The sequence below is a fragment of the Megascapheus bottae genome, chromosome 16 (genome assembly GCF_031878675.1).
Source record: "Megascapheus bottae isolate mThoBot1 chromosome 16, mThoBot2.hap1, whole genome shotgun sequence".
Classification (NCBI taxonomy): domain Eukaryota; kingdom Metazoa; phylum Chordata; class Mammalia; order Rodentia; family Geomyidae; genus Megascapheus; species Megascapheus bottae.
This window is the reverse complement of record NC_143524.1, coordinates 46,587,487-46,611,016: the sequence shown is the minus strand read 5'-3', so window position 1 is coordinate 46,611,016 and position 23,530 is coordinate 46,587,487. Positions and strand designations below refer to the sequence as shown.

Genomic DNA, 23,530 nt, shown 5'->3' with positions numbered 1-23,530 from the left:
AAACAAGACAACATGACCAAACTAATTATATCTTTCTTTGAATGATGTAAAATACAAGACAGAGGTAGATCTGCAAATAGCCACAAAATTGCCAATTCCAATTAAGATATTCTTTTTGAAACATCAGTCTTACAAAAATGCTTATCATACACCACAACCAAAAGAACTTCCGATTTCATAAATGTGGAGTTGGAAGTTGAAATAATCAAATTTAGCAATAACTGAGAAATTGGTTTCAAGAGTGAAAAAAAAAGTGGAACTCATAGGACCCAGTGGAGAAACTTAAATTACTAGACCCTTTAGAAATATTAATTAAATTCGGAACAGAACAGAACATACTGCCATAACAGGGTTTACTTTCATAAGTAGAGATTTTAATGTCCTAGATATAGAAGTTTTTAGGTTAATCTTGTCCGAATCAGACATGCTCTTCTCAGTATAAGAAAAACGCTTGTGTAAATAAAACCTAGATTGTCCTGGGATTTGGCATTTTGTGTTAAACTGTAGTATCTATGTTAAACCAATATTATTGTTTGGAATCCCTCTTGCTGATCAGTATATCACAAAGGTAAGATATCTCTTCAGCAGATAGGCATGTTTTAGGAAAGCTTGTGTTGGAGGCATGGGGAAAAAAATGATACAAACATTTTTCACCCAGCTTTCAAAAAAACAAAAAAGCAAGCAAACAAACAAGAACCCTCGAAACACCAAACTGCTTTCACCTTACAAGTGGAAATGGCAGCATGAGTCCATCCAAGGTGAGGAAACTGCTTCTTTCACAAAGTCCTAAACTCTTATATTTTTTTTTTATAAAATGGAATTTGCTCCAGGCTCACACCCTTCATATCAGTCACCTTAGATTGAAAGGTAAGCACCTTTCAACAACAGGTGACTTAAAAACAAATTACTATTTGCTCATCAGGATATAGACTTTTTGGTATACTCTAGACTAAGGAAATTTTCTATGCAAATGAAGAGGAGGGAGAGAAGCAGGTACCCAACTCTTCTGTAATATTTACTCAGAACCCAAGAAGTTAAAAAAAGAATCCACTGAAATAAAGGCAATCACAACAGTTTATAGGTCATCAGTGATTTCACACAGTGGGGCACAGAAACAAAGTCTTCAATGTATTACTTTGTGCTGATAGGAGGGCCACTGTGTCAGGTGCAACAGACTTGGAAATGTGATTTCCACTTTCTGCTGAACACAACTAAAATGTTTTATTCTAGGTTTTACTGGTCGGTCTCTGAAGATCTGGCTATCCAGAGATGTGCATATAGCTTTCCAGTGAGGTGTGGAGCAGTTTATTGAAAAAGCAACCAATGGTGGTGGTGGGTGAATGGCACATTGAACAAACTGCTCTAAATGGCACAGTCTTGGGGTGTGCGTTCAGTGACTGTAACCCAACCTTAATTCTGCACAATGTCTGTCTTACAATGTTGCAGCACTGTCAGGAGAGTTGTGTCTTTGTTCCTATACATAGATTCCTTGCTCCTATAAGTAAACCCTTTGTTCCTATTCAGATTGGTTTTCTTCCCAGTACTGAGGTTTAAACTGAAGGCTTCGTGCTTACTAAGGAGGTGCTGTACCACTTGAGCCATGTTTCCAACACCCATACAGAAATGCTTTATGAAGAGCAATGTTTGACTGAATGCTACAAAAATAAAAACAATTCAGCTGAGCACGGATGGCTCACACCTGTAATCCTAGCTACGCATGGGGCTGAGATCTGACAATCACAGTTCAAAGCCAATCCAGGAAAGAATTTGCTGACTCTTATCTCCAATTAACCACCAGAAAGCTGCAAGTGGGTGGAGCTATGGCTCAAAGTGTAGAGCAGTAGAATTGAGCAGAAAAGCTCAGGGATAGAACCCAGAACCTGAGTTCAAGCCCCACAACCAACAAAAACAAAACCAAACAAAACTAACTAATCAAACAAAAAATGCCATTAAAATTCACAAGTTACAAGTGAATGTAGCAATGTATGAAGTCAGAATTTTCCATCAAAAGAAAGACTATTTTTATTCTTTGTGCATTGGAACTGTTTGGCTTTATTCTCTCCTAAGCACTTCCAAGGTTTTCTTCAACTTATGTTTTGGCAAGTGATTTTTAAAAATATAAATGCAGATGGAAGTACCTGCCTAAATGGCATGTTGGATACTAATGACAGGAAAATAGGATTTGGGCTCACATTAAGGCTAATAGGTGAAGGAAAAAATTTTTTCCTTTATGTACTAGAGCTACTGACATAATACTGTAAAAATAAAATATGTTACCAACTTTTCTAAGGAAAAAAGCTATTTTCCTTTTGAAGCTGTAGCTCAAGATGTAATCATTAAATGTCTTCATTTTTGTTTGTTAAGTGACTGAATTTCCCACACATTTTTGCACTGCTGTTTCTTAGCACTCTAAGTTTTAGATGTAAGTCTGAGTTATTTCAATCCTTATATCTATTTCCCTCAAAAAAATGGAGATGTTTTAGTAAGTTTTATGTAATAAAGCTTTAAGACCCTGACCATTTCATCTAGTTAACCTGACATTTCCCTAGGAATAACTATGAGCTCCCCAAGAACAAGAAAAAATCCCCAATATAAAAAAGTCAGTTTTATGATATTCTCTGATAACTTCAAGTAAGTTAAGTAAAAAGAATAGGATATGAGTAGGCTAGATCACTGATAATAATGGCCTAGCCATAAAAACATAGATAACATAAAGATCTTTACAGAGCAGCCAGAAGTTACAGAATGCTGATTGTAGGGACAGCATTCTACAGATGTTCTGTGGAGCTTGAGAAAAGATGCTAGATAATCCATCTGCTCTGGCTATGTTGCCACACAGATTTGCTGTTGGATCCTACAGCAAATCCTGGGAACTAACAAGAAGAGAATCTGGTGGCTGGCCAGAGTTTGCTATGAAACGTCAACAGGCACCAAGACAAAGAAAAAAATACCTAGAGTTCCACAATTAGCTCTTTAAAAAACTTTTTGGAAAACCATCTATGAGGTCAATGGTTAGTATGATAACAGTAGAAATCAAGGCTGATGCAGCTAAGTGCTAACATCCAGATATGTGGGTTTGCCAGTCCTTGATGGCTGTTTTCATTAATGGAATATTAAGAAAATTATTCACATGCAACCCTTGTCAAAAAAGAGAGGGGGGGGGGATTATTTTCCAAAGACTGCTGTTAAGAGAAGCCTAATTTCCCAGGCATTCTTGAATATAACACATCATATTTGTTTCTTTATAAACATCTCAGAATGAAGATGAGGGGGAAAAAATGAGCTAAAGCTAGAAACTAATCATCCAACAGGCCCATTCCCCATTCTCCATGGGACTGGCAGCATTAGTTAGAAAGTTTCTCCTCTGTTGCGATGGATGTGTAGGTCTTCTGGACTTTCTTATCTATCCTCCCAGGACTATGGCAGGTGGCATTTTTTTCCCTTGGCAAAATAATTATCAGTGATTTCTGAGACGTTCAAGCATGATCATTGGCCAGATCCCGAAGAGAAACTAAATAAGGACAAAATAAGAAAAGATGATTGTTCCATGACTGGAAAGGAATGAGAAAGAATCTATGGGGCAGTACCTAGACTGTTGGTGTTTGCTAGTGACTGTCCTGGTATTTTCAGTAGCCTGGGCACAGCACACTCCTTCCAGACTTGCACCACATCTCAAAAGTTATTTTCACTTAATTGATTTTAATCTATCAGATATTTACTTTGTCAAATGGAAGTGGGAATTAAAACTGTAATCCTCAAAACAACTCTATAATGTAGCTATTAACAGCTCCAAGATCATTTAGTACAAATAGAAGATTTTTATCTTCTTGTTCCAAAGATTATTTCATAGCACTACCACCCCACGCCCCCATTTGATTTCCTACATTCATCCCATCTTCTCTGTATTTGCCAGTAAACACACATATATGTACCTACTACTCCCCCACCCCACCCCAGGATACAGACTTACCTTTACTTTTGGCCTGTATCTCAGGTAAAGTGTTCTTGTATATAAACTAAAAGAAAAAGCAGGGAGAAACTCTTTAGATTAATTTTTAATCCATGCAAACTGGCTTATTGACAAGTCTAATCATAGTGCCTCTGTATATGCAAAGTTAAGAAAAACAATATTGGTATGTGGTTTGTTCATTCCTCAAGCATTTTTTTGAGGTTTAGCAATGTGATTTTAAAAATGTATTATTAAGTCACTGTACAAGGGGTTACTATTCTGTAAGTGAGGTTATATTTCTTGATCAATGTCACCCTTTCCATCATTCTCCCTATCTTTCCCCCTCCCATCCCTACCCTCAAGTTACATAGTTCAATTTTTACATAGTATGCACTGAATGTAATGACCGCATTTACTCACCCTTCTCCACTCCATGCTTGTGCCTCCTCCCTTTGCCTATCTCCTAAAACATGTTTCTACTTCCTGCTGTTCATTTTGTACAGTAAATTAGCTGTTCAGAGGAGTTATACCTTTGGATTCCTCCCTTAAGTATGGTAAGTATACCATTCTTTATGCAGTTTGTATGTAGATGCATAGAGACCTATATATGTTACTATGTGTATTTGTATTTTAACAATCCAGCTTCCACATATGAAAGAAAATATGAGTTGTTTGTCTCTCTGAGCCTGACTTTACTTAATGCATTTTTTTCCCAGGTCCATCCCTGAAAATGAGATTATTCAAACAGATGGGTAAAATTCCATTATATACATGTACCACATTTTCTTGATCCACTCATCCACTGTACATCATCTAGGATGTTTCCATAACTTGGCTATTGTGAATAGTGCAGCAATAAATCTGTAATACTCTGGGTAGAAGACCAAGAATGGTAAGGCTGGATCACAGGGTAATATATATATTTATATATATTACACTACTAGAGATGAAATCTTAAATTCAATGCAGATAGCAAAGCACAGATGGATTCACCCCTGAAAATTTATACTGTGTGTAATATATAGCACATATAGTTTAATGTATAGTACACAATCTAAATGTATTTGAATAGTAATATATATCATGACTACATATTTAAAACATACATAGCATTTCAAATAAGAAAGATCAAACAATCTAATAGATAAATGTAATTTTTTTTCTTTTTGTCCTTGTGAGACAGGTCTTACTATGTAGCCTCTGCTTCCTGATTGCCAGGATTATAGGTATGTGCCACCAAGCTCAGCAAATTTGAGTAATATGACTATGATATAGTTTAATGTACTTAATATGTTACTCAAAAGCCAAAAACTAAAAAGTTATTTATTGCAGAAAATGTTTTTGTATAACCAAGGCTGACATTACTTCAAAAGTTACATGCTGAAGTTTAGCACAGTGCTGCATTTCTGTAATCCCAGGATTTGAGGGCAAAAAGAATGTGATCTGGAGGCCTGTCTGAGTTACAATGCAAGTTCCAGTACAGGCTAGGATACATAATAGACCTCTGAAATAAAGTAGATCCTACTCAATTTAATCATTTCAACCATCTATTGAATATTTAATAACTTAGGAGACTGAGGTTTAGAGCTCAGGTGTATCCCATGATTATGAAATGATGGAGCTAGGCTGGACACTTAGTGGCTGCTTCTACTAAAAGCACTGACTTCCCCATCACGTGGACCTGCAGATATACAATGGGAAAAAGCTTTGCTTCTCTACACAGTCAAAATGAATTTCGTACCTGTCTCCTTTGTCACCTTAAATTTTGCTTCAGATTCCTACTCAAATCTGCATGTGTACCTGTTAATTATTTAAGAAATATTCATGTAGAGCTGGCACTCTGCCTCCTCTTTAAGACTACAGTACTATAGTGGATATAGATATGATTTGTGTGAGTGTGTGTGTGTGTGTGTGTGTGTGTGTGTAAATGGGTTTATTGATGAATCCACAAGGTCAAAGCCTTTTTTTCCCCAAGAACAGATCCCAACAAAAACAGAAGAATGAGCATTTGTACAATCTTTACTCATAACTCCAGCTCTCTCCATAGGTATTTTTGAGATTCTCAGAGCCAGTATAATCAATAGTTACAAAGTCCTGTTCAGAGCACTGGAGTAGTGCCTATAAGTTTCCACTCACTGCCTATCTAACTCCAGCATTGCTGATTTGTCCTTTCTCTGAGCTGTTTTCTACTCTGGTCACCTTGATTCCAGAAACAGGTCTGATCAACACATCTGATCAAAGAACACCTTATAATTAGAAACTATCTAGCTCTACTGTCTCTATGCAGAAGCAACTTTCTTAGCATGGCCACTCAGGCTCTGCTTGGCTTTCCAGAGACAGTGACTGACTAGACCATAATTTGACCAAGACTACCTATGTTCTGTCAGCATCTCCAAAGATAGTGGTGAGGACACTTGGTTTTCCTGGTACTTTCTATGCCAAATAATATTTTTCTTGCCATTTTTGCCATTAATTCTTTCCTATGTGAACTTTGAGGAAAGGGGCTGGCCAGACCTGCTCTACTGGTACTTTTCAAATTTAGTCCTGTCCATAGCCTAGGAGGTGGTAATAGAGCCATGATCTGAACTTTCTGTCTCTAACTCTCTGTCTCTGTCTTCCTCTCTCTGTCTCTTTCTCTCTCTCTCTGTCTCTCTCTGTCTCTGTCTCTGTCTCTGTCTCTGTCTCTGTCTCTCTCTCTCTCTCTCTCTCTCTCTCTCTGTCTCTCTCTGTCTCTCTCTGTCTCTCTCTCTCTCTCTCTCTCTCTCTCTGTCTCTCTCTCTCTCTCTCTCTCTCTCTCTCTCTCTCCCAAGCAGCACACACACACAAACTTTTTTTTTCTGGTACTGTGGCTTAAAACTTGAGGTCTCACTAGGCCTCTTCTGCTCACAGCTGGCACTCAAAACATGCTTCCAATTCCAGTTCTTTGTTGGTATTTGGAAATAAGACTCTCTCAGACTTTTCTGCCTGGGCTGACAACCTAGATTCTTAGATCTCAGCTTCCTGAATACCTAGGATTACAGGTGTGAGCCCAGTTTCACATACATATTTGAGACGCTGTCACCATACAGTCCAGACTCATCTTAAACTTGCTATGTATCCTAGGCCAGCCTTGAACTCTTCATCTTCCTGCCATAGCTTCCCAAGAGCTGAAATCAAAGGTGGACATCACCCACACCAGGCTTGAACTCAGATATTCATCAAATTATTTTGTTTGAGACATGTCACTATGGAGCCCAGACTGGCCTGACATCAGATATTTTTAATTTTCTGTGTCAACTCTTTGAAACAAATATCAGAATATTCATGCTCAACACATGTGTTATATCATTAAACTCTCAAATCATCCCTTTGAAGTTTTCTATTCACCATTCATTCTATTCCATTCATTGAGGTACTTAAAAACCACAAATTTCCATATGCCTGAAGTATAAACATCTGTACTTCTTTTAATTATTAGGATAAAGCATCTTTTTTAAAAAAAGAATTTATTAACATTGATTTTTACATCATATTTCAAATGACATGTTTAACAAACAAGTATTCAAGAGGGGAATCTCTATATACAATCACTGGCACTTAGTTTTTAGAACATAATCAAAATTAGGGTAAGGGTTTGTATATCATAGATACATATTAAACTATGTAATAAAACATTATGTCTATAGAGTCATAGGTTTTTATGTCTATGTAGTTGTGCTTATCTCCAATACCATGTCCAAACCATTGGGTATACAAATATTGAGTCCTCACTCTTGTACTGAGGGTAAAGCATCTTTAAAAAACATTGTTTTTCTCAGCCTTCTTCTAAAAACAACAATAAAACACTTAAAAAGAAAAAAAAACTATACCATAAAATCTTTTGTTTTTTTTGGGGTTTTGGGGCTTGAACTCTGGGCCTGGGCACTGTCTCTGAGCATTTTAGTTCAAGGCTTACCAAACTACCCCTTGAGCCACAGTGCCACTTCTGGTTTTCTAGTGGATGGTTTTGAACAGTGATTCTCAGATCTCAGCCTCCGGAATAGCTAGAATTACAGGCATGAGCCACTAGCACCTGGCTTTTGCTTATCTACATTCACATTTTTATATGCAAGTTAATTTTCTGCAGGTTTAAGTATATTGACACACCCAAGTATTTTTCTATGTTGCTATAAAGTTTTCATATTTATAAATGACAGAAAAAAGAATATAATTTATTTTACATTTTTTTCTTTGCTGAGTAGTCTATTTTTTTCTTCATACTGTTTTGCTAAATTAGTAACATTAGGAAAAGAACTCTTATTTAACATTATGATAAGAACATTCTTAAATTTCTTGGCAATTTCTTTCTGGTAAATTCCTAGGATTATAATAATTGGGATAGAGACTGTCAATATTTATTGGAAGTTCTGAAGGTTAAACTCAGAGCTTCATACACAATAGGCAAGCACTCTATTATCCCCAGCCCAATATTTTGTCTTTATAAACACACAATATCAATTTTTTTTGGGGGGGTGAAGTTGTGACTTAAGTGGTAGAAGGCCTATCTTGCCAGCATGAAGTCCTATGTTCAAAGTCTAGTATTGTCAAAAATTTTTCAAAAGGGCTGGATTGGCCTGGTGTTGGTGGCTTACACCTAAAAGACGATATTCTAGAGGCTGACATTCAGAGTATCATGGTTCAAAGTCAGCCCAGGCAGAAAACTCTTGAGAGTCTATCTTCAAAATAACTAACAAAAGTCAGGCTGGGGGTATACTTCAAATGATAGAGGAATCATCTGCGTAAGCAAGCCCAATAAATATAAGACCATTTCAAGCTCCAGTACTGTCTCACTCAAAAGGCTTTTGTTAATTTACACTACTAAGAATATGTAGTCATATCATTTCTACTCAAATCTGAATCAAAATATTTGCTCAGTTTTTAACAGAAAAACAACTGTATTCTATTATTTAAGTTAATATATTTTTAACAGGTAATGCAATCAACTTGACAAAAACAAAAATATGAAAGAATATACAGTAAAAAGGCAATTTCTTTCCTTCCTCCCTTCCATTCTTATGCTTGGAATTGAACACAGGACACTGTGCCACTAAGTTACATCCCCAGCTCTTGTTTTGAAATAGTGTCTGCAATACAGGCCAGGGTAGTCTAGACATGTGGTTTCCCTGACTCTGCCTCCCAAGGGCTATGATTCTAAGCATGTGCCACCATATCTGGCAGGATGTATGTCTTCTATTCTTGACTCCCAGTTCCCAGTTCCTTGGTCAGAGGTAACTAGTATTACTATTGGTCCTCATACGCTTAGACAGAGATCATGTCTTTACAAGCACATATACGTCTATTAAGCTTTTTTTCCACAAAAAAGGACATGTCATTATTTTAGAGGGCATTTCATTGAGTGTCAGGTAGACAAACATTTTTAAAAATTAGCTCACTTATTACAATCATCTCAAAAACATATTTTTCTTTGTTTTTTGGAATTTAGAAGTAGTCTCAAACTTATAGAAAAAAATAGCAAGTTTGGTGTGGTGAAGTCCTATATCCCTTCTATTCAGATATACCATTTAACCATGAACCATGGTATGATTCATTTGATCATGCTATCACACCCACCTTCACACACAAACACATATAAACACATGCATGTACACACAACTATTAACTATATAACTATACAATACAACAATGTAACTATAGCTATTCCAAAGTCTTTGTCTACAATGATACTCCATTACCTCTGAATACTCAAGTGTATACTGCCACAAAATAAGAATCTCTGTAAAAGGCTGACTTTCATCAGACTCTACTACAAGGACACGGGGGAAAAAGCAGCAGTCAAGTCAGTTCTGGGAAATATTTACAAAGAGAAGAAAACGTTCCTTTGAGCCAATAGTTCATGGCTTAGGTCTGGGTCATAAGCAACCCTAAAGGTTAAGTTGAGGGCCATTCTATACAACAAAAGTCCTGTGCTCTTTAAGACCATCAAGAATGAGAAATTAGTCAAGGCAGAAAGAAATTAGTTGAAGCCTAAAGGTATCCCATAAAAACTAAATGTTCTGTATGTTTCTGTATAGGAAGCTATCTCAGAAAGGAGAAAGAGAAATCACTGGGACAACTGGTAAAATGAACATGAGATATATGCTTCCATATACTTGACACAGAGGCAAAGCTGGAAATAAGCTTCCAGTTCCATCTCTAACACAGTTTTTAAATTTGATTTGGTTGTCAGGGTGATGTACAGAAGGATTACAGTTACATACGTGAGGTAGTGAGTATATTTCTTCTCAAACATTTTCCAACATTTATACTTATACCAAAATGGAAAAAAGGGAAACCCTTACTATACTAGGTTAAAAAATGATTTGCATTTCCTACCTGAAAAGGATGTGGAGATAAGAACCGAGGCCTGTTAAAATATGCCACCATGCATGAAACTGTGTGCTAACGCCGAGAATAGGTGGTAACTTCTTTCTGAAGTTCCTGTGTGGAGAAGGAAAAATCAGCATGTTAAAATTTAAAACATTTCACACCAAAGCTCACAGTGCTGGAGCAGTGTGAAGTTTTGCTTTCAAATATGGCAGTTATTTAACTTCCTTAGGTCTGCGGTGTTGTTTTTCAAAATATACTGTAAAGAATAGTATTCCTAGTAGAAAAATGAAAAAAGGAATCAAGTTAATATAGGAAACCTGGGTTCATGATCATTTAATAACTCTCACTGTATGTTAATATATTAAACACTTTAAAAAGTATATCCTAAGAATTTTTTCTTCAGGTAACCTGCAAATCTCTGGAACTTCTTTCAGGTATTTTTTTTTTTTTTGCAGTCCTGTGGCTGGAATTCAGGGCCTGAGTGCTATTCTTGGGTTTTCTTAAGGCTAGGGCTCTATCACTTGGGCCACAGCACCACTTCTGGCCTTTTCTGTGTATGTGGTACTGAGGAATTGAACCCAGGTCTTCATGCATGCTAGGCAAGCACTCTACCACTAGGTCAAATTCCTGGCCGTTCAGGTAATTCTTATGAACACCTCATGGAACAACTATTATCTGGAACACATTTTGGGAAATACTAGTCTAGTTAGCTAGCCACTGAAGAAAGTGGACACATGTGTTTCCTGTCAAGTTTATCACCATGTTGTCTATAAAGTCTATGATTTTACCTTGTAGCCAGCAATTCTCTAAGGAAGATATTATTAGCTTAGCTTACAGATTAAGAATTTAAAATATGGAGAGATTATGTTAGTTTGTCGAGTAATTCAGCTAGAGGTAGAGCTGGAGCTCAAATTCTAGATAATTCAATTCAGTATATGCTACACTAACACTTATCAGAAAGATACCAAGGGACATACCACATACATATATGCACATATACACATATATATGACATATGTGTGTATACATACGTATGTATTTCCCTGTGGCTCATTATAAAGATAGCACCATTAAAAAAATTATGGTGTTTTAGAACCAGAAATTTGGCCTGGTGGCAGAGTGCTTGGGCCTAGCACGCACGAAGACCCCGGTTTGATTCCTCAGTACCAGAAAAAGCCAAAAGTGGCACTATGGCTCAAGTGGTAGAGTGCTAGCTTTGAGAAAGCCCAAGGACAGTGTTTAGGCTGAGTTCAAGACCCAGGACAGGCAAAAAAAAAATATCAAATTATTTTTCTAGACAACTCCGTGAATTTTGGGGCACCCAGTGTATGTACGGTCCTGATGAGGGGATGATGATCTGTCTATGCAGCAGGGTGAAAGCTCTCCTCTGGAGTTTGTGGCATATTCCTTTTCAGAACCTCACCTAGATCGTAGTTTTATTTTAAACATTTTTATTAGCATACATTAATTGTAGAAGGGGGTAGCGGTTTCACTGTGCTATTCCCACACATGTATATAACATCTCCCAATTAATACCCTCATCATTGTTCCTTATCTTTGAGTTCCCAACACAGTAGATCTTAGTTTTCAAAGCAGGGTATATTGCTTGTTTATCTACATTTAAAGTCTACATTTAGTTATGTAAGTGTTTTACTATGTGAAACTTTACTATGAAAAAGTAGACAAACTAACAATGTATCTATTATCTACCATTATCAATTTATGGTCAACTGGCATCATTTAAATATTCATCACTTTCCCCTCCCTCTCATATTAGTTTGAAGCAATTATTGGATATTACACAATTTTCTTTCAGTGTATATATCTGAGATACGCATAGAGGATAAGTATTTAAAACATAAGCACGAATACCATTTCATGCCTAAAATATTAGTAATAGTCTTTAATATCAAGTATTTACTTATCAGACTTTCACATTTCTCATGCATTTAAGTTTGAATGACAGTATGTTTGGTTAATCTCTTTCTTTTGGGGAGGAGGAAAGGAGTGGGTACAATCAAACCGATCATTTCATGGGTGCTAGACAAGTGCTGTACTACTGAACTACACCTCTATCCTCTATAATACATCTTTTAAATCTCCTAATCTATATCAATTCTGTTTGCTCCAGCAACTCTGCAATTTACTTGTTGCAGAGAGCAGGTCATTCATCCTGAGTTTTCCATGTTATGAATCTTGCTATGGCCCCCCTGTGCTGTTCACAGAATGTTATAATCCTCTGTCCTCCATATTTTTGCAAAGTTGTTAGGTCACAGAATTTTGAGCTGAAATGATTTATTAATCTTCCTAATGTGCTTATTTTACGGCGATTCAAGCCCAGAAAGTTACTAAGTGAAAGACTAGAATACAGAGATCTAAGCTTAAGAGTCCAAATACTGTCAATATGTAATTGCTGACAAGATGGTAACAGGAATTTACCTTCCTTAGAAAATAACATTAATGGGCTAGGAATATGTCCTAATGGTAGAGTGGCTACTTGCCTAGCATGGCAAAACAAAAACAAAAACAAAAACAACATTAACCATATGAAGGTCCAAGTTTATATGCATTTAACATGGTTTTTACAAATCAGTTTTACGCAGTAAAGCTTATCAGGCAGATCTTAAAGATACAATAAACATCTGACTGTAGTTTTGTGGTGTACATGCACAAAATACTTAAAGCCTACAGAAGTTATAAAATACTTGAAGGTTCAAATTTTCATGTAGTTTAAACAGTTATCCCTGTGTTTTGTTTTTGTTTTTTGCTAGTCCTGGGGGTTGAACTCAGGGCCCAAGGCTACCTACCACTCTACCACTTAAGCCACAGCACCACTTCTGTCTTTTTCTGTGTTTTTGTACCAAGGAGTCAAGTCCAGGGCTTCATGCATACTAGCCAAGCACTATACCACTAGGCCATACTCCCTGGTTAAATAGGTATTTTTAAAATATAATTTCACTGTGTTGTGCAAGACCAACATTGGTAAAAATTTATTTCAGAGCACAGATATTTCTATATACCTATTAATTCTCTGGTAATAAAATGATTTTGAAACAATTTCTTAAGACAGGAAATATATCTTACCTCAATGAATAACAAAAGATGTTATCTATGTTCCAAAATAAAAATCCCAATAAAAATACACCCAAGGATGTATAGCCCAGTCCTTTAAGCCATGGGTATACCCTGTGGGGAAAAAGAAAAGCAAAATTAAAAATGTTCTAGCTATGTCATGGTTAGTGCTGAAGTCATTGCCTTTACAAGAAGGAAAAGTCATTAGTATAAAACCCTTCAATAAATTTGATACATAGTGTCATAGAAATAAATTACTTAAAAAATTTTAGGTCTCTAACCCCTGAGCCTAAACAGTCCTTCTGCCTACTAAGTAGTTGGGACTACAGAATCCACGCTTGCACCTGAGCATTTGTCAAATATATTTAGCCATTAAAAAGGCAAAAAAAAAAAAGAGGGCTACCAAGACTTTGTTCAGTTTATTAGGAAAGTAATCTGGTAAAATTAACATAACTTTTTCAATGCCATGCAAGAGACAGCAGATGGTGTGTTAGAGTGAACATGAGTTGAATCACATGCTCTGCTAGGTAATACACAGGTATGTATACATACATTCTCATACTCATTCACATACTATCATTATATAATATATGTTGGATGTTTACTATTTGCCAGTTATTGTTCTGAGCATCTAGGTGGGTTAATAGTAATAAGACCAAAGTCTGTTCTCTAGGAACTTACAGTATAGTTGGGGGAGGTAAACAAGTAAACATATACACTACTAGTTGCAACAGAGTTACTAAAAAGGCCTAGTAAGAAAAAAGGTGCCATAGAGGTAATATTTAGATGGGGTATATAAATAGCCAAATAAATCCTGATGGAGGTATTATTTTTACTTCACTGATGAGGAAAGTGAAGGTTGGTGAGTTATCTAAAATATTGACAGTAGCTTTTATATAATTTATAGTTTTAATGAGGTGGACTGTGTGTGTGTTTAGTGTATGTATGTGCATCCACCAGTTCAGGGGCTTGAGTTCAGAGCCTCATACTCCTGCTCAGAGGCTGGCACTCTACCACTCCATATCCAGTTCTTTGCTGGTTAATTGGGGATGAGTTTTGTGGTTTTGTCTGTTTGTGGTTTTGTCTGACCCAGCTTGCTTTGAACTCTGATCCTCAGATCTCAGCATCCTCAGTAGTTGGGATTATAGGTGTGAGCCACTGCACCAGGCTGGTTATATATATATTTAAAATGCATATCTGAATATATCTTTAAATACCATCAAACTAACACCACAAGAAAGATATGTTATCATTACTTCCAAAGCGTGGTTTGCATTTTTTAGAATGCAGTCATACTATATAGACTCCTTTCAATTGGCATTTTAAGATTCATTCATTCATGTTGGTGTGCATCAACACTTTTATTGCTGAGTAGTATTCATTCCATGGACACAACACAGTTGGGATATCTGTCCAGATACTGTTTTTAGTTTGGTTTTTGTTTTTTGCCAGTCCTGGCATTTGAACTCAGGGCCTGAGCACTGTCCTTGGGCTTTCTCAAAGATAGAGCTGCCACAGCACCACTTCCCATTTTTTCTATGTATGTGGTACCAAGGAACTGAACCTGGATCTTGGTGCATGCTAGGCAAGCACTTTACCACTAGGCCAAACCCCTGAGCCCTGTTTTTGGTTTTTGACCATGAAAAAAGCATCTATGAGCATTCATAATTAAGATGTGTGATTAAATGTAGGACTTTGCAAATTTTATGTAAGCATGCTACCACTAAGCTATTTACTCTTTAGCCCCAGAACTTCTTAAGATATAGTGCCAATTTTACATTTCCACCAGTCATGTAAGCACATCCTAGTTGAAACACATCCTCATTACTACTTAGTGAATCAGGCCCCTTCATGTAGCTGTTCTAACAGTGGCATCTCTACTAGTGTAGTGGCATTTCACATATCTCATTGTTTTCCATTTGTATTTCCTAATTATTATTGAGCATCATTTTATGTACTTGTTTGCTATCCATGTATCTTCTTAGATACAGTGTTTATTGTTTATCTTACTCTATGAGATGGAGCTATGCATATGGATAGATCATATCTATCTTCAGCAAAAGGTCCTTTGTTATATATGTATTTTAATATATTGAACATGTATTTTACAGACAGATTCCAAAGTATCTGACTTGCCTTTCAACTTTCATTTTTTAAGCACTGTAGTTTTGAAGAACTAACATTTGTAATTTCTAAGAAGTTACAACTATGTTTGCCCAGAATGACCTTGAAATCCTGGCTCAAGTGAATCTCCTGCCTCAGTCTTCTGATTAGCTGGGATTATTGGTGCAAACTAACAGAATTATGGTGAGGTTTATTATTTCTCTTTACAGTTTTCGCTTGTGTTCTAAATAATAGTATTTGCTTCGCTGGTGGCTTAAAGATTTCTATTTTTCTACTGAGCTTTACAAGTTTTGTTTCACATATAGATGTATGGTTCATTTCCATGACATATTCATAATAGGGCTGGGGCAGTAGCTCAGTGGTAGGTAGAATGTTCACCATGAAGGAAGGAGCCCCTGCATATGAAGAATAAACTCCAGTACCACAAAAAAAGAAAAGAATAAAAGGTGATGGTATTAGGTTGAAATCCATGCATCCATTTTTTCCCCTTAAGAATATATATAGTTGTGGGGCTGGGAGTCTGGCCTAGTGGTAGAGGGCTTGCCTAGCATGCACAAAGACCTGGGTTTGATTCCTTAGTACCACATACACAGAAAAAGCTGGAGGTGGTGCTGTAGGTCAAGTGGTAGAGCTCTAGCCTTGAGAAAGCCCCCAAGGACAGTATTCAGATTCAGGACCTGAGTTCAAGCCCCAGGTCTGGCAAAAAAAAAAAGAATATACAGTTGCTACATGCCTATAATTCAAATTACTTGGGAGGCAAGAGAATTATTAGTTAGAAGTCAGATTAGGCAAGTTAACGAGACCCTATCAGAAAAAAAGTCAAAGCACAAAAATGAAAAGGGCCAAGGGGTTGGGAGTGTGGCTTCAGTGAAGCTGTAGAACACCTATCTTGTTAGCATGTGCATGAGTTTCAATTTTCAGTACGGTGGTACGAAAATTCAGTTGTTCTAAGCACCACTGGTCTTTTCTCAATTAAATAGATAATCTACTAAGTTGAGGGGATTTTCTCTGTCAAATGACCTTGGCATTTTTTTTTGTTGGAGTGGGACTTGAACTCTGGGCCTGGGTGCTGCCCCTAAGCTCTTCAGCTCAAGATTACCGCTCTACCCCTTGAGCCACAGTGCCACTTCAGGTTTCTGGCGGTTAACTGGAGATAAAGAGTTTCATGGACTTTAGTGCCTGGGCTAGCTCTGAACTGTGGTCCTTAGATCTCAGCCTCCTGAGTAGCTAGGATTACAGGTGTGAGCCAATGTGACTGGCTGACCTGGTGTTGGAGATTGTTCCCAGAGCTTTGTGCAGGCTAAGTATACATTTGTCCTCAAGCTGTGCTTTTCTTTTTCACAACTGTTTGGGTTATTCTAGAGCCTACTCATCTGATGTGTACATCATAACTGAGTTTCTCCATTTTTACAAAAGATATTGAGATTTTTCTGCTGAGACTTTATTATTGTCTTAAACCTTAAGTTCAATTTGAAAGTGAATATATATTATATAATATATGTCTTCTAACTCATAAAAGGTTATGGCTCTCCATTTATTTAGGTTTGCACTTATTTAATTTCTCTCAGCAAAAAACAAACAAAACAACAAATTTGCAGATCTGCCATGTTATTTTAACCAGGAACTTTTGATGTGTTATACTGTTCTTTCAAAAATCTTTTTTCCTCATAGCTAACACAAAGAAATAATGATTTTGTTTGAATTCTGACTAGAAACTTGAGACTATGCTAAATTTCACTCATTGCTTCCAGCGGTTTTTATGGATACATATTCTGTGATTTTTTTTTCTTTATATAATTAGGCTATTGTCAAATACCATCTTGGGCAGAATGTCTACTACAACAATGTTGAATAAAATGGTGATAGCAGGATATCTTTATCTTATATTTGATGTCAAAGGGAATTTTCAAAAGGCATATCTTGACTATTCTGACTAGTATGTTACATGCTATTAAGTTTACATCTTAAAAAGTTTCCCTTTATCACTAGTTTATAAGGCCATTTGTTTTCATTTTGTTTTGTTTTTAAGTAAATGGGTACTGAAATTTACAGAATGCTTTTTGTTGATCTACAAGCATCACCATGCAGTTTTTCTTCTCTATTTAAAAAATATGATGACTGGAAAGATATTTTCAAATATTTTGTTATTTTAACTCGAAGTATTTGCATATAAATAAATGCAAAAGGTGGTTAATTTAAAAGCCATCAGGAAAACAAACCTGGCAACAAATGAAAGGATGCTATTGCTATGACTCGATGAAGGTTCTCAAGAGAAGATGAATTTGGAAAAATCATATTTTGTTTTCAATTTTTTAGAGTTTATCACACCTCCCATTTGGGGAAAGTGAGAATGAGCCCCAGGAAAGGTTACAGGGCTCTTGGGAGAGTGACAAGGTGGGCCAGGTGTAGAAATGTGACAGTGATATAATCACTGAGAATGAAATGCTGCCTGTTTTCTGCTTCTAAACTTACTTACCATGGCCACTTTTCAACTCTCTTCAGTAGTTCAAAGTAAAATTCTTCTGGGGGTGAAGTGAAATGAATGTCTTTGATTATCCAGGTAGCAGGGCACAGAAGAGAGAGCAAGAACTTCATCAGCACATGATCCATGCAAGCTAAGTACAGACGAGATTCTGGGGACATCTACCCATATGTCATCAGGGGTAAGAATATAAAACACAGAAGGCCCTCAAAATTTGTCTGGAGTAGGGTTTCAGCCTAGACTGTCTGCTTGTCTGCTGTACTATCATCTGAGGAGCTCCTTTCCTTCACCTTGACAATTGTCCCACATCTTTTCTAGATTGGCTCTCCTATCTTGAATCCTATGCCTTTCTTATCAAATCATCTTAACAGAAGAAACCTTCTGTAATAGTTTATGGGATACAAGCTTTTGGGGGGAGAGGGGAAGCTGTGAGCTCAGGCACTGTCCCTGAACTCACTTGCTCAAGGTTGGTGCTCTGGTGGTTAATTGGAGATAGATTGCATGGATTTTCCTGGTTGGACTGGCTTTGAGCTGTGATCCTCAGATTCTCCTGAGTAGCTCTAGGATTACAGGAGTGAGCCACCAGCACACAGTGGATTTAAAACTTTTTAACAGAACTTTAACATATGAAAAAATATTTTCTCCATATTTCATTTGGTTGACTATATGGTTTTAGTTAGAAATGATTTTTTTGTAGAAATTTGAAAGCCTTATAGTTTCTTTGCCTGCCTGCATGCCTATAATCCTAGCTACTCAAGAGGCTGAGAGCTGAGGATCAAGGTTCAAAGGCAGCCCGGGCTTTTTTTTTTTTTTGCCAGTCCTGGGCTTGAGCTCAGGGCCTGAGCACTCTTTGGGCTTTCTCAAGGCTAGAGCTCTACCACTTGAGCCACAGCACCACTTCCAGCTTTTTTCTAAGTATGTAGTCCCAAGGAATCAAACCTGGGTCTTCGTGCATGCTAGGCAAGCACTCTTACCATTAGGCCAAACTCCTGGCCCATTCCTCATAAATTTTTGTAGCTGCTTGTTTGCGGCCTCCTGGTTCTCCTACTGTTCCTCATCTTCTGCTTCCTCCTCCTCCTCTTCCTCCCCCTCCTTCTTCTTCTACCTTCTTCTTTCTTCTTCTTCCTTCTTCTTCCTTCTTCTTTTTTGTGGGTCATGGGGCTTAAACTGGGCCTTGGTGCTATCCCTGAGCTCTTCAACTACCACCCTACCCTTTAAGTACCCTTGAAGCCAAGCCCCACTTCCTGTTTTCTAGAGGTTAACTGGAAATAAGAGTCTTGGGTGCTTTTGTGTCTGGGCTGGCTTTGAACCTTGATCCTCAGATCTCAGCCTCCTGAGTGTAGCTCCTTCTTTAATTTTGATTTTCCTTATGTTTCCTTCAGCTCAGCTAGAATTCAAACAATGTTTGCTGCATTTTATCTAGAATTTCCATGTATTTGTTATGGGAGGAAATTTCAGGTATCTTAGCAGACATATTAAAACAGAATTTTGACAGTTTCAATTTGATATCAAGAACTTTTATAGATAAGCACAATCTTGGACTCCAGGAATTACCAAGTCAATTACGACTTTAAAAAGCTCATAATGTCAGTTGGCAGACAGATAAGTAGATGATAACACTAAATGAAATGATCACCAAATATAAATATAAGAAAGAGGTTGTGGCAAGGCAGATGAAAGATGATCTTATTTTATAGGATTACTTCTATTAAGTGGGTTTTTAAAGATTTGTCAATGTGTTTCTAAAAGTACTGGTATAATATTTATCAGACTTAAGTCAATGATTATGTTTTATTTTTTCACACTTCTGCAGATTTAAAAATCAGAATAAACTGGGGACTTCTGCATTTAGGAAGAAGGCGTATACTTTTTCCTATTCTTTCCACTAAATATGACAAAATTCTTGGACATTACAAATAAAACAATATTAGAAGAGTCTTCTTTGGAGAGAATTAGGTAAAATAGCTAAAAATTAAGAATTGAGAAGTGATAGGTAGTTTCCTTCACTTAAAAAATCATGAATATTAGGCCAGGAGTTTGGCCTAGTGGTAGAGTGCTTAGTCTAGCATGCATGAAGACCGGGGTTCAATTTCTCAGTACCATATACATAGAAAAAAATCTGGAAGTGGTGCTGTGGCTCAAGTAGTAGAGCTATAGCCTTGAGAAAGCCCACGGCCCTGAGTTCAAGCCCCAGTACTGGCAAAAAAAAAATCACGAATATTATTCTAACCATGATATCATAATTTTATATACTTGGGGGGGCATAATATGGTGTTCATATATACTCATACACAATGTAGAATGACTAAAGCAAGCTAATGTATTTATCTTTTAGTGATATTTGAAATTTACTCTTTAGCTATTTGGAAATATGCATTATTGCTAAATATAGTCTCATCCTGATCTGCAACAGATACTAAAATTTTATTTCTCCTATTTAATTTTTTTTTTGCCAGTCATGGGGCTTGCACTCAGAGTCTGAGCACTGTCCTTGGATTTTTCTCAAGGCTAGTGCTCTACCACTTGAGCCACAGCACCACTTCCACCTTTTTTTTTCTGTATATGTGGTACCAAGGAATCAAACCTGGGTCTTTATACATGCTAGGCAAGCACTCTACCACTTGGCCAAACTCCCGGTCCTTATTTCTCCTATTTAATTGAAACTTTGTACCCTCTGACCAACATCTCCCATTCCCCCCCCTCCTCAATTCTTATCACTGGTATCTTCCATTTCACTCTGTACTACGATTTCAACCTTTTGAGAATCCACATATAGGTGAGATCACGAAGTTTTCTCCTTTTATGCCTGATTTATTTCACTTAGCATAATACTCTCTAGGTTCATATACTATGCATTTTCTTTTTGTTTAACATACTCTAGTCTTGGAGTCTAAGAAGCCACCACCTTAGAAACAATACTAAACACAAACAAAAAGAGCCTGAGCAAAACCTAGTCTTCAGTCAACAGGCCACGAAAGCACAGAAAGAAAGAAAACTTTCTAGGTAACACTCTCTCTAAACACCATACAAAAAGGCTTTGGTCCCCAACCCAACCCACACAGCAAACCTAGAGCCCAGATTTCTGTTGTTATAGGCCACAGAAAGGTACTCCAATCCTTTACCCAGCTAAGATGACCAAGAAGAGAACATGGGACTTTCCTTCTCATCCAGCAGTGTTAGGAGACTGGACCTCCATCTTTACTACTCCTACTGGAGAATCAGAACTTTTGTCATTAGCCTTATGTAATAAAACAACTGGAGTGTCTGTGGCGATCACCTGGTAAGAAACTATTATGGATTCCTGCCTCTTTCTGCTAGAATAGTATCAGTGAGGCTGGTGAGGCTTGTTTCAGAAGCAGGAATTCCCTCTCAGCCCACTGGGTTGCCAATGAAGACTAAGACAGAACCTGAACTTCTGACAGTTAATGAGGAAGCACTGAGAGACCTATGTGGGTATACAAAAAAAAAATCTAAGTTTTATTAATATATCTAAGTGTTATTGATGTATCAAAAGGAAGAAAGAAAGAGGACTAAAAAAAATACTTGAATGACTTTTTTTTTTTTTTTTTTTTGCTGGTCGTGGGACTTAACTCTGGAGCTGAGTGCTGTCCTTGAGCTCTTCAGCTCAAGGCTACTGCCCTACCCCTTAACCTGAGCATTGTCCCTGAGCTCTTCAGTACAAGGTTACCGCCCTATCCCTTGAATCACAGTGCCACTTCTGGGTTTTTTTTGGTTATTAACTGGAGATAAGAATGTCACGGACTTTTTAGTGCCGGGGCTAGCTTTGAACCACAATTTTCAGATCTCAGCCTCCTGAATAATTAGATTACAGGCATGAGCCACCATGCCCAGCCTCAAAATTTTTAAATGTAGCAAAAAAGAGAATAGTAAAAACAGCAAAACCAATCTATCTCCCCCAAATAAAGAAAAAAACCTCCTGTAAGCATAAAGATTTAAGAAGCTGAGGGCTGGGAGTGTGGCCTAGTGGTGTGCTCACCTAGCATGCATGAAGCCCTGGGTTCCATTCCTCAGAACCACATACACAGAAAAAAGCTGGAAGTGGCTCTATGACTCAAGTGGCCAAGTGCTAGCCTTGAGCAAAAAGTGTCCAAGGACAGTGCCCCAGCCCTGAGTTCAAGCCCCAGGACTGGCCAAAAGAAAAAAAAAAAGGAAGTGAAAGCCAGAAGGGGGCAGCATATTTTTCAAGTTCTGAAAGAAAAGAGCTGTATATCCAGTGAATATGTTCTTTAGGAATAAGGTAAAAGTCAAGACATTATCAAGTGAAGAAAGACCTACCTTGAAAGAATGGCTAAAGAAGCAAAAAGGAAAGGAGGAAAGAAGGATTTTGGAATACCAGGAAGGAAGAAAAAGCAATGGTAACAGTAAGAATGTAGAAAAATACATTTTCTCTCTCCTGTATAGAGTTTTCTAAAAATATATTACAATTGAAGGAAAAACAATTAATATTGTCTGTTCTTATTCTGAATTTATGTAAGAAAAATATTTCAGATAATTGTATTTTAAACAGGGTGTGGTAAAATTGAATTGTTAATCCTATACTTTAGAATGTATTTTTAGTTTTAAGTAGGGTCATTATGGATATTACTTGATATGGAGTCATTTGAAATGAAGAAGACTGGTACCATAATAAAGAAGGCAGTCCTAGGTAGACAGGAAGAAGACCACGTGACAACAAAAGCATAGCCCATAAGTCAAGGAATACTAATGTAGCCAGCAATCTAGGAAAAGGTAAGGAAGGGTTTGTCTACCTTAAATCTTATAGTTTTGGCTTTTAGGAAAATAGATATCTATTATTTAAGCCATGTAAGGTGTAGTATTTTGTTATGGCAGCCCTTACAAAGTAAAATGGTAAAAATTTCAATTTGATAAGAAATATGTACAAGGGGCCAGGAGTTTGGCCTAGTGGTTAAAGTGCTTGCCTAGCATGCATGAAGACCCGGGATCGATTCCTCGGTACCACATACATAAAAAAAAGCCGGAAGTGGTGCTGAGGCTCAAGTGGTAGAGCTCTAGCCTTGAGAAAGTCCAAGGACAGTGCTCAGGCCCTGAGCTCAAGCCCAGGACTGGCAAAAAAAAAAAAAAAAAGAAATATGTACAAAAGGCTTATAGCTAACACTATGCTTAAAGACAGTTAATTACATGCGTATCCCCTAAACCTGGGAAGCAAGGATATTTACTCTTACAATTTCTATTCAACATTGTCCTGGTAGGTCTGTCTTGTCAAGGCAAAAAGGAAAAGAAAGATTTAAAAGCATACATATTAGAGGGGATGATATCAAAGTCTCCATTTGTAGTAAATCTCAAAAATACTTTCTGAATTACTGACTAGCAAGGTAGCAGAATAGAAAGTAAACATAAAGCAAAATACATGTTTTGCTATATAATAGCAATGAATATTTCATATAATTAAAAATGCAACACAGGGCTCAGTGGTAGAATGACAGCATGTGAAATACCCTTTATTTGATGAGTCCTATTGCTAAAAAAATGAGTAAGATGAAACAAACAAAAATAATGCTACCCATAATTGCTTAAAT

At 37.1% G+C, this 23,530-nt stretch overlaps 1 protein-coding gene across 1 annotated transcript in view; it reads right to left on the bottom strand.

Annotated features, from left to right (window-relative positions):
- Positions 1–794: 794 nt before the first annotated feature.
- The window catches only part of Acer3 (alkaline ceramidase 3), an 86,471-nt gene continuing 63,735 nt past the window's right edge, over positions 795–23,530 (bottom strand). Inside the window, exons 8-11 of the mRNA XM_090348465.1 lie at positions 13,379–13,480; positions 10,301–10,405; positions 3,971–4,016; positions 795–3,511 (exon numbers count right to left, since the gene is read on the bottom strand). Of these exons, the coding sequence (XP_090204591.1) occupies positions 3,458–3,511; positions 3,971–4,016; positions 10,301–10,405; positions 13,379–13,480 (307 nt within the window). The 3' untranslated portion in view covers positions 795–3,457. The remainder of the gene's footprint in view (positions 3,512–3,970; positions 4,017–10,300; positions 10,406–13,378; positions 13,481–23,530) is intronic.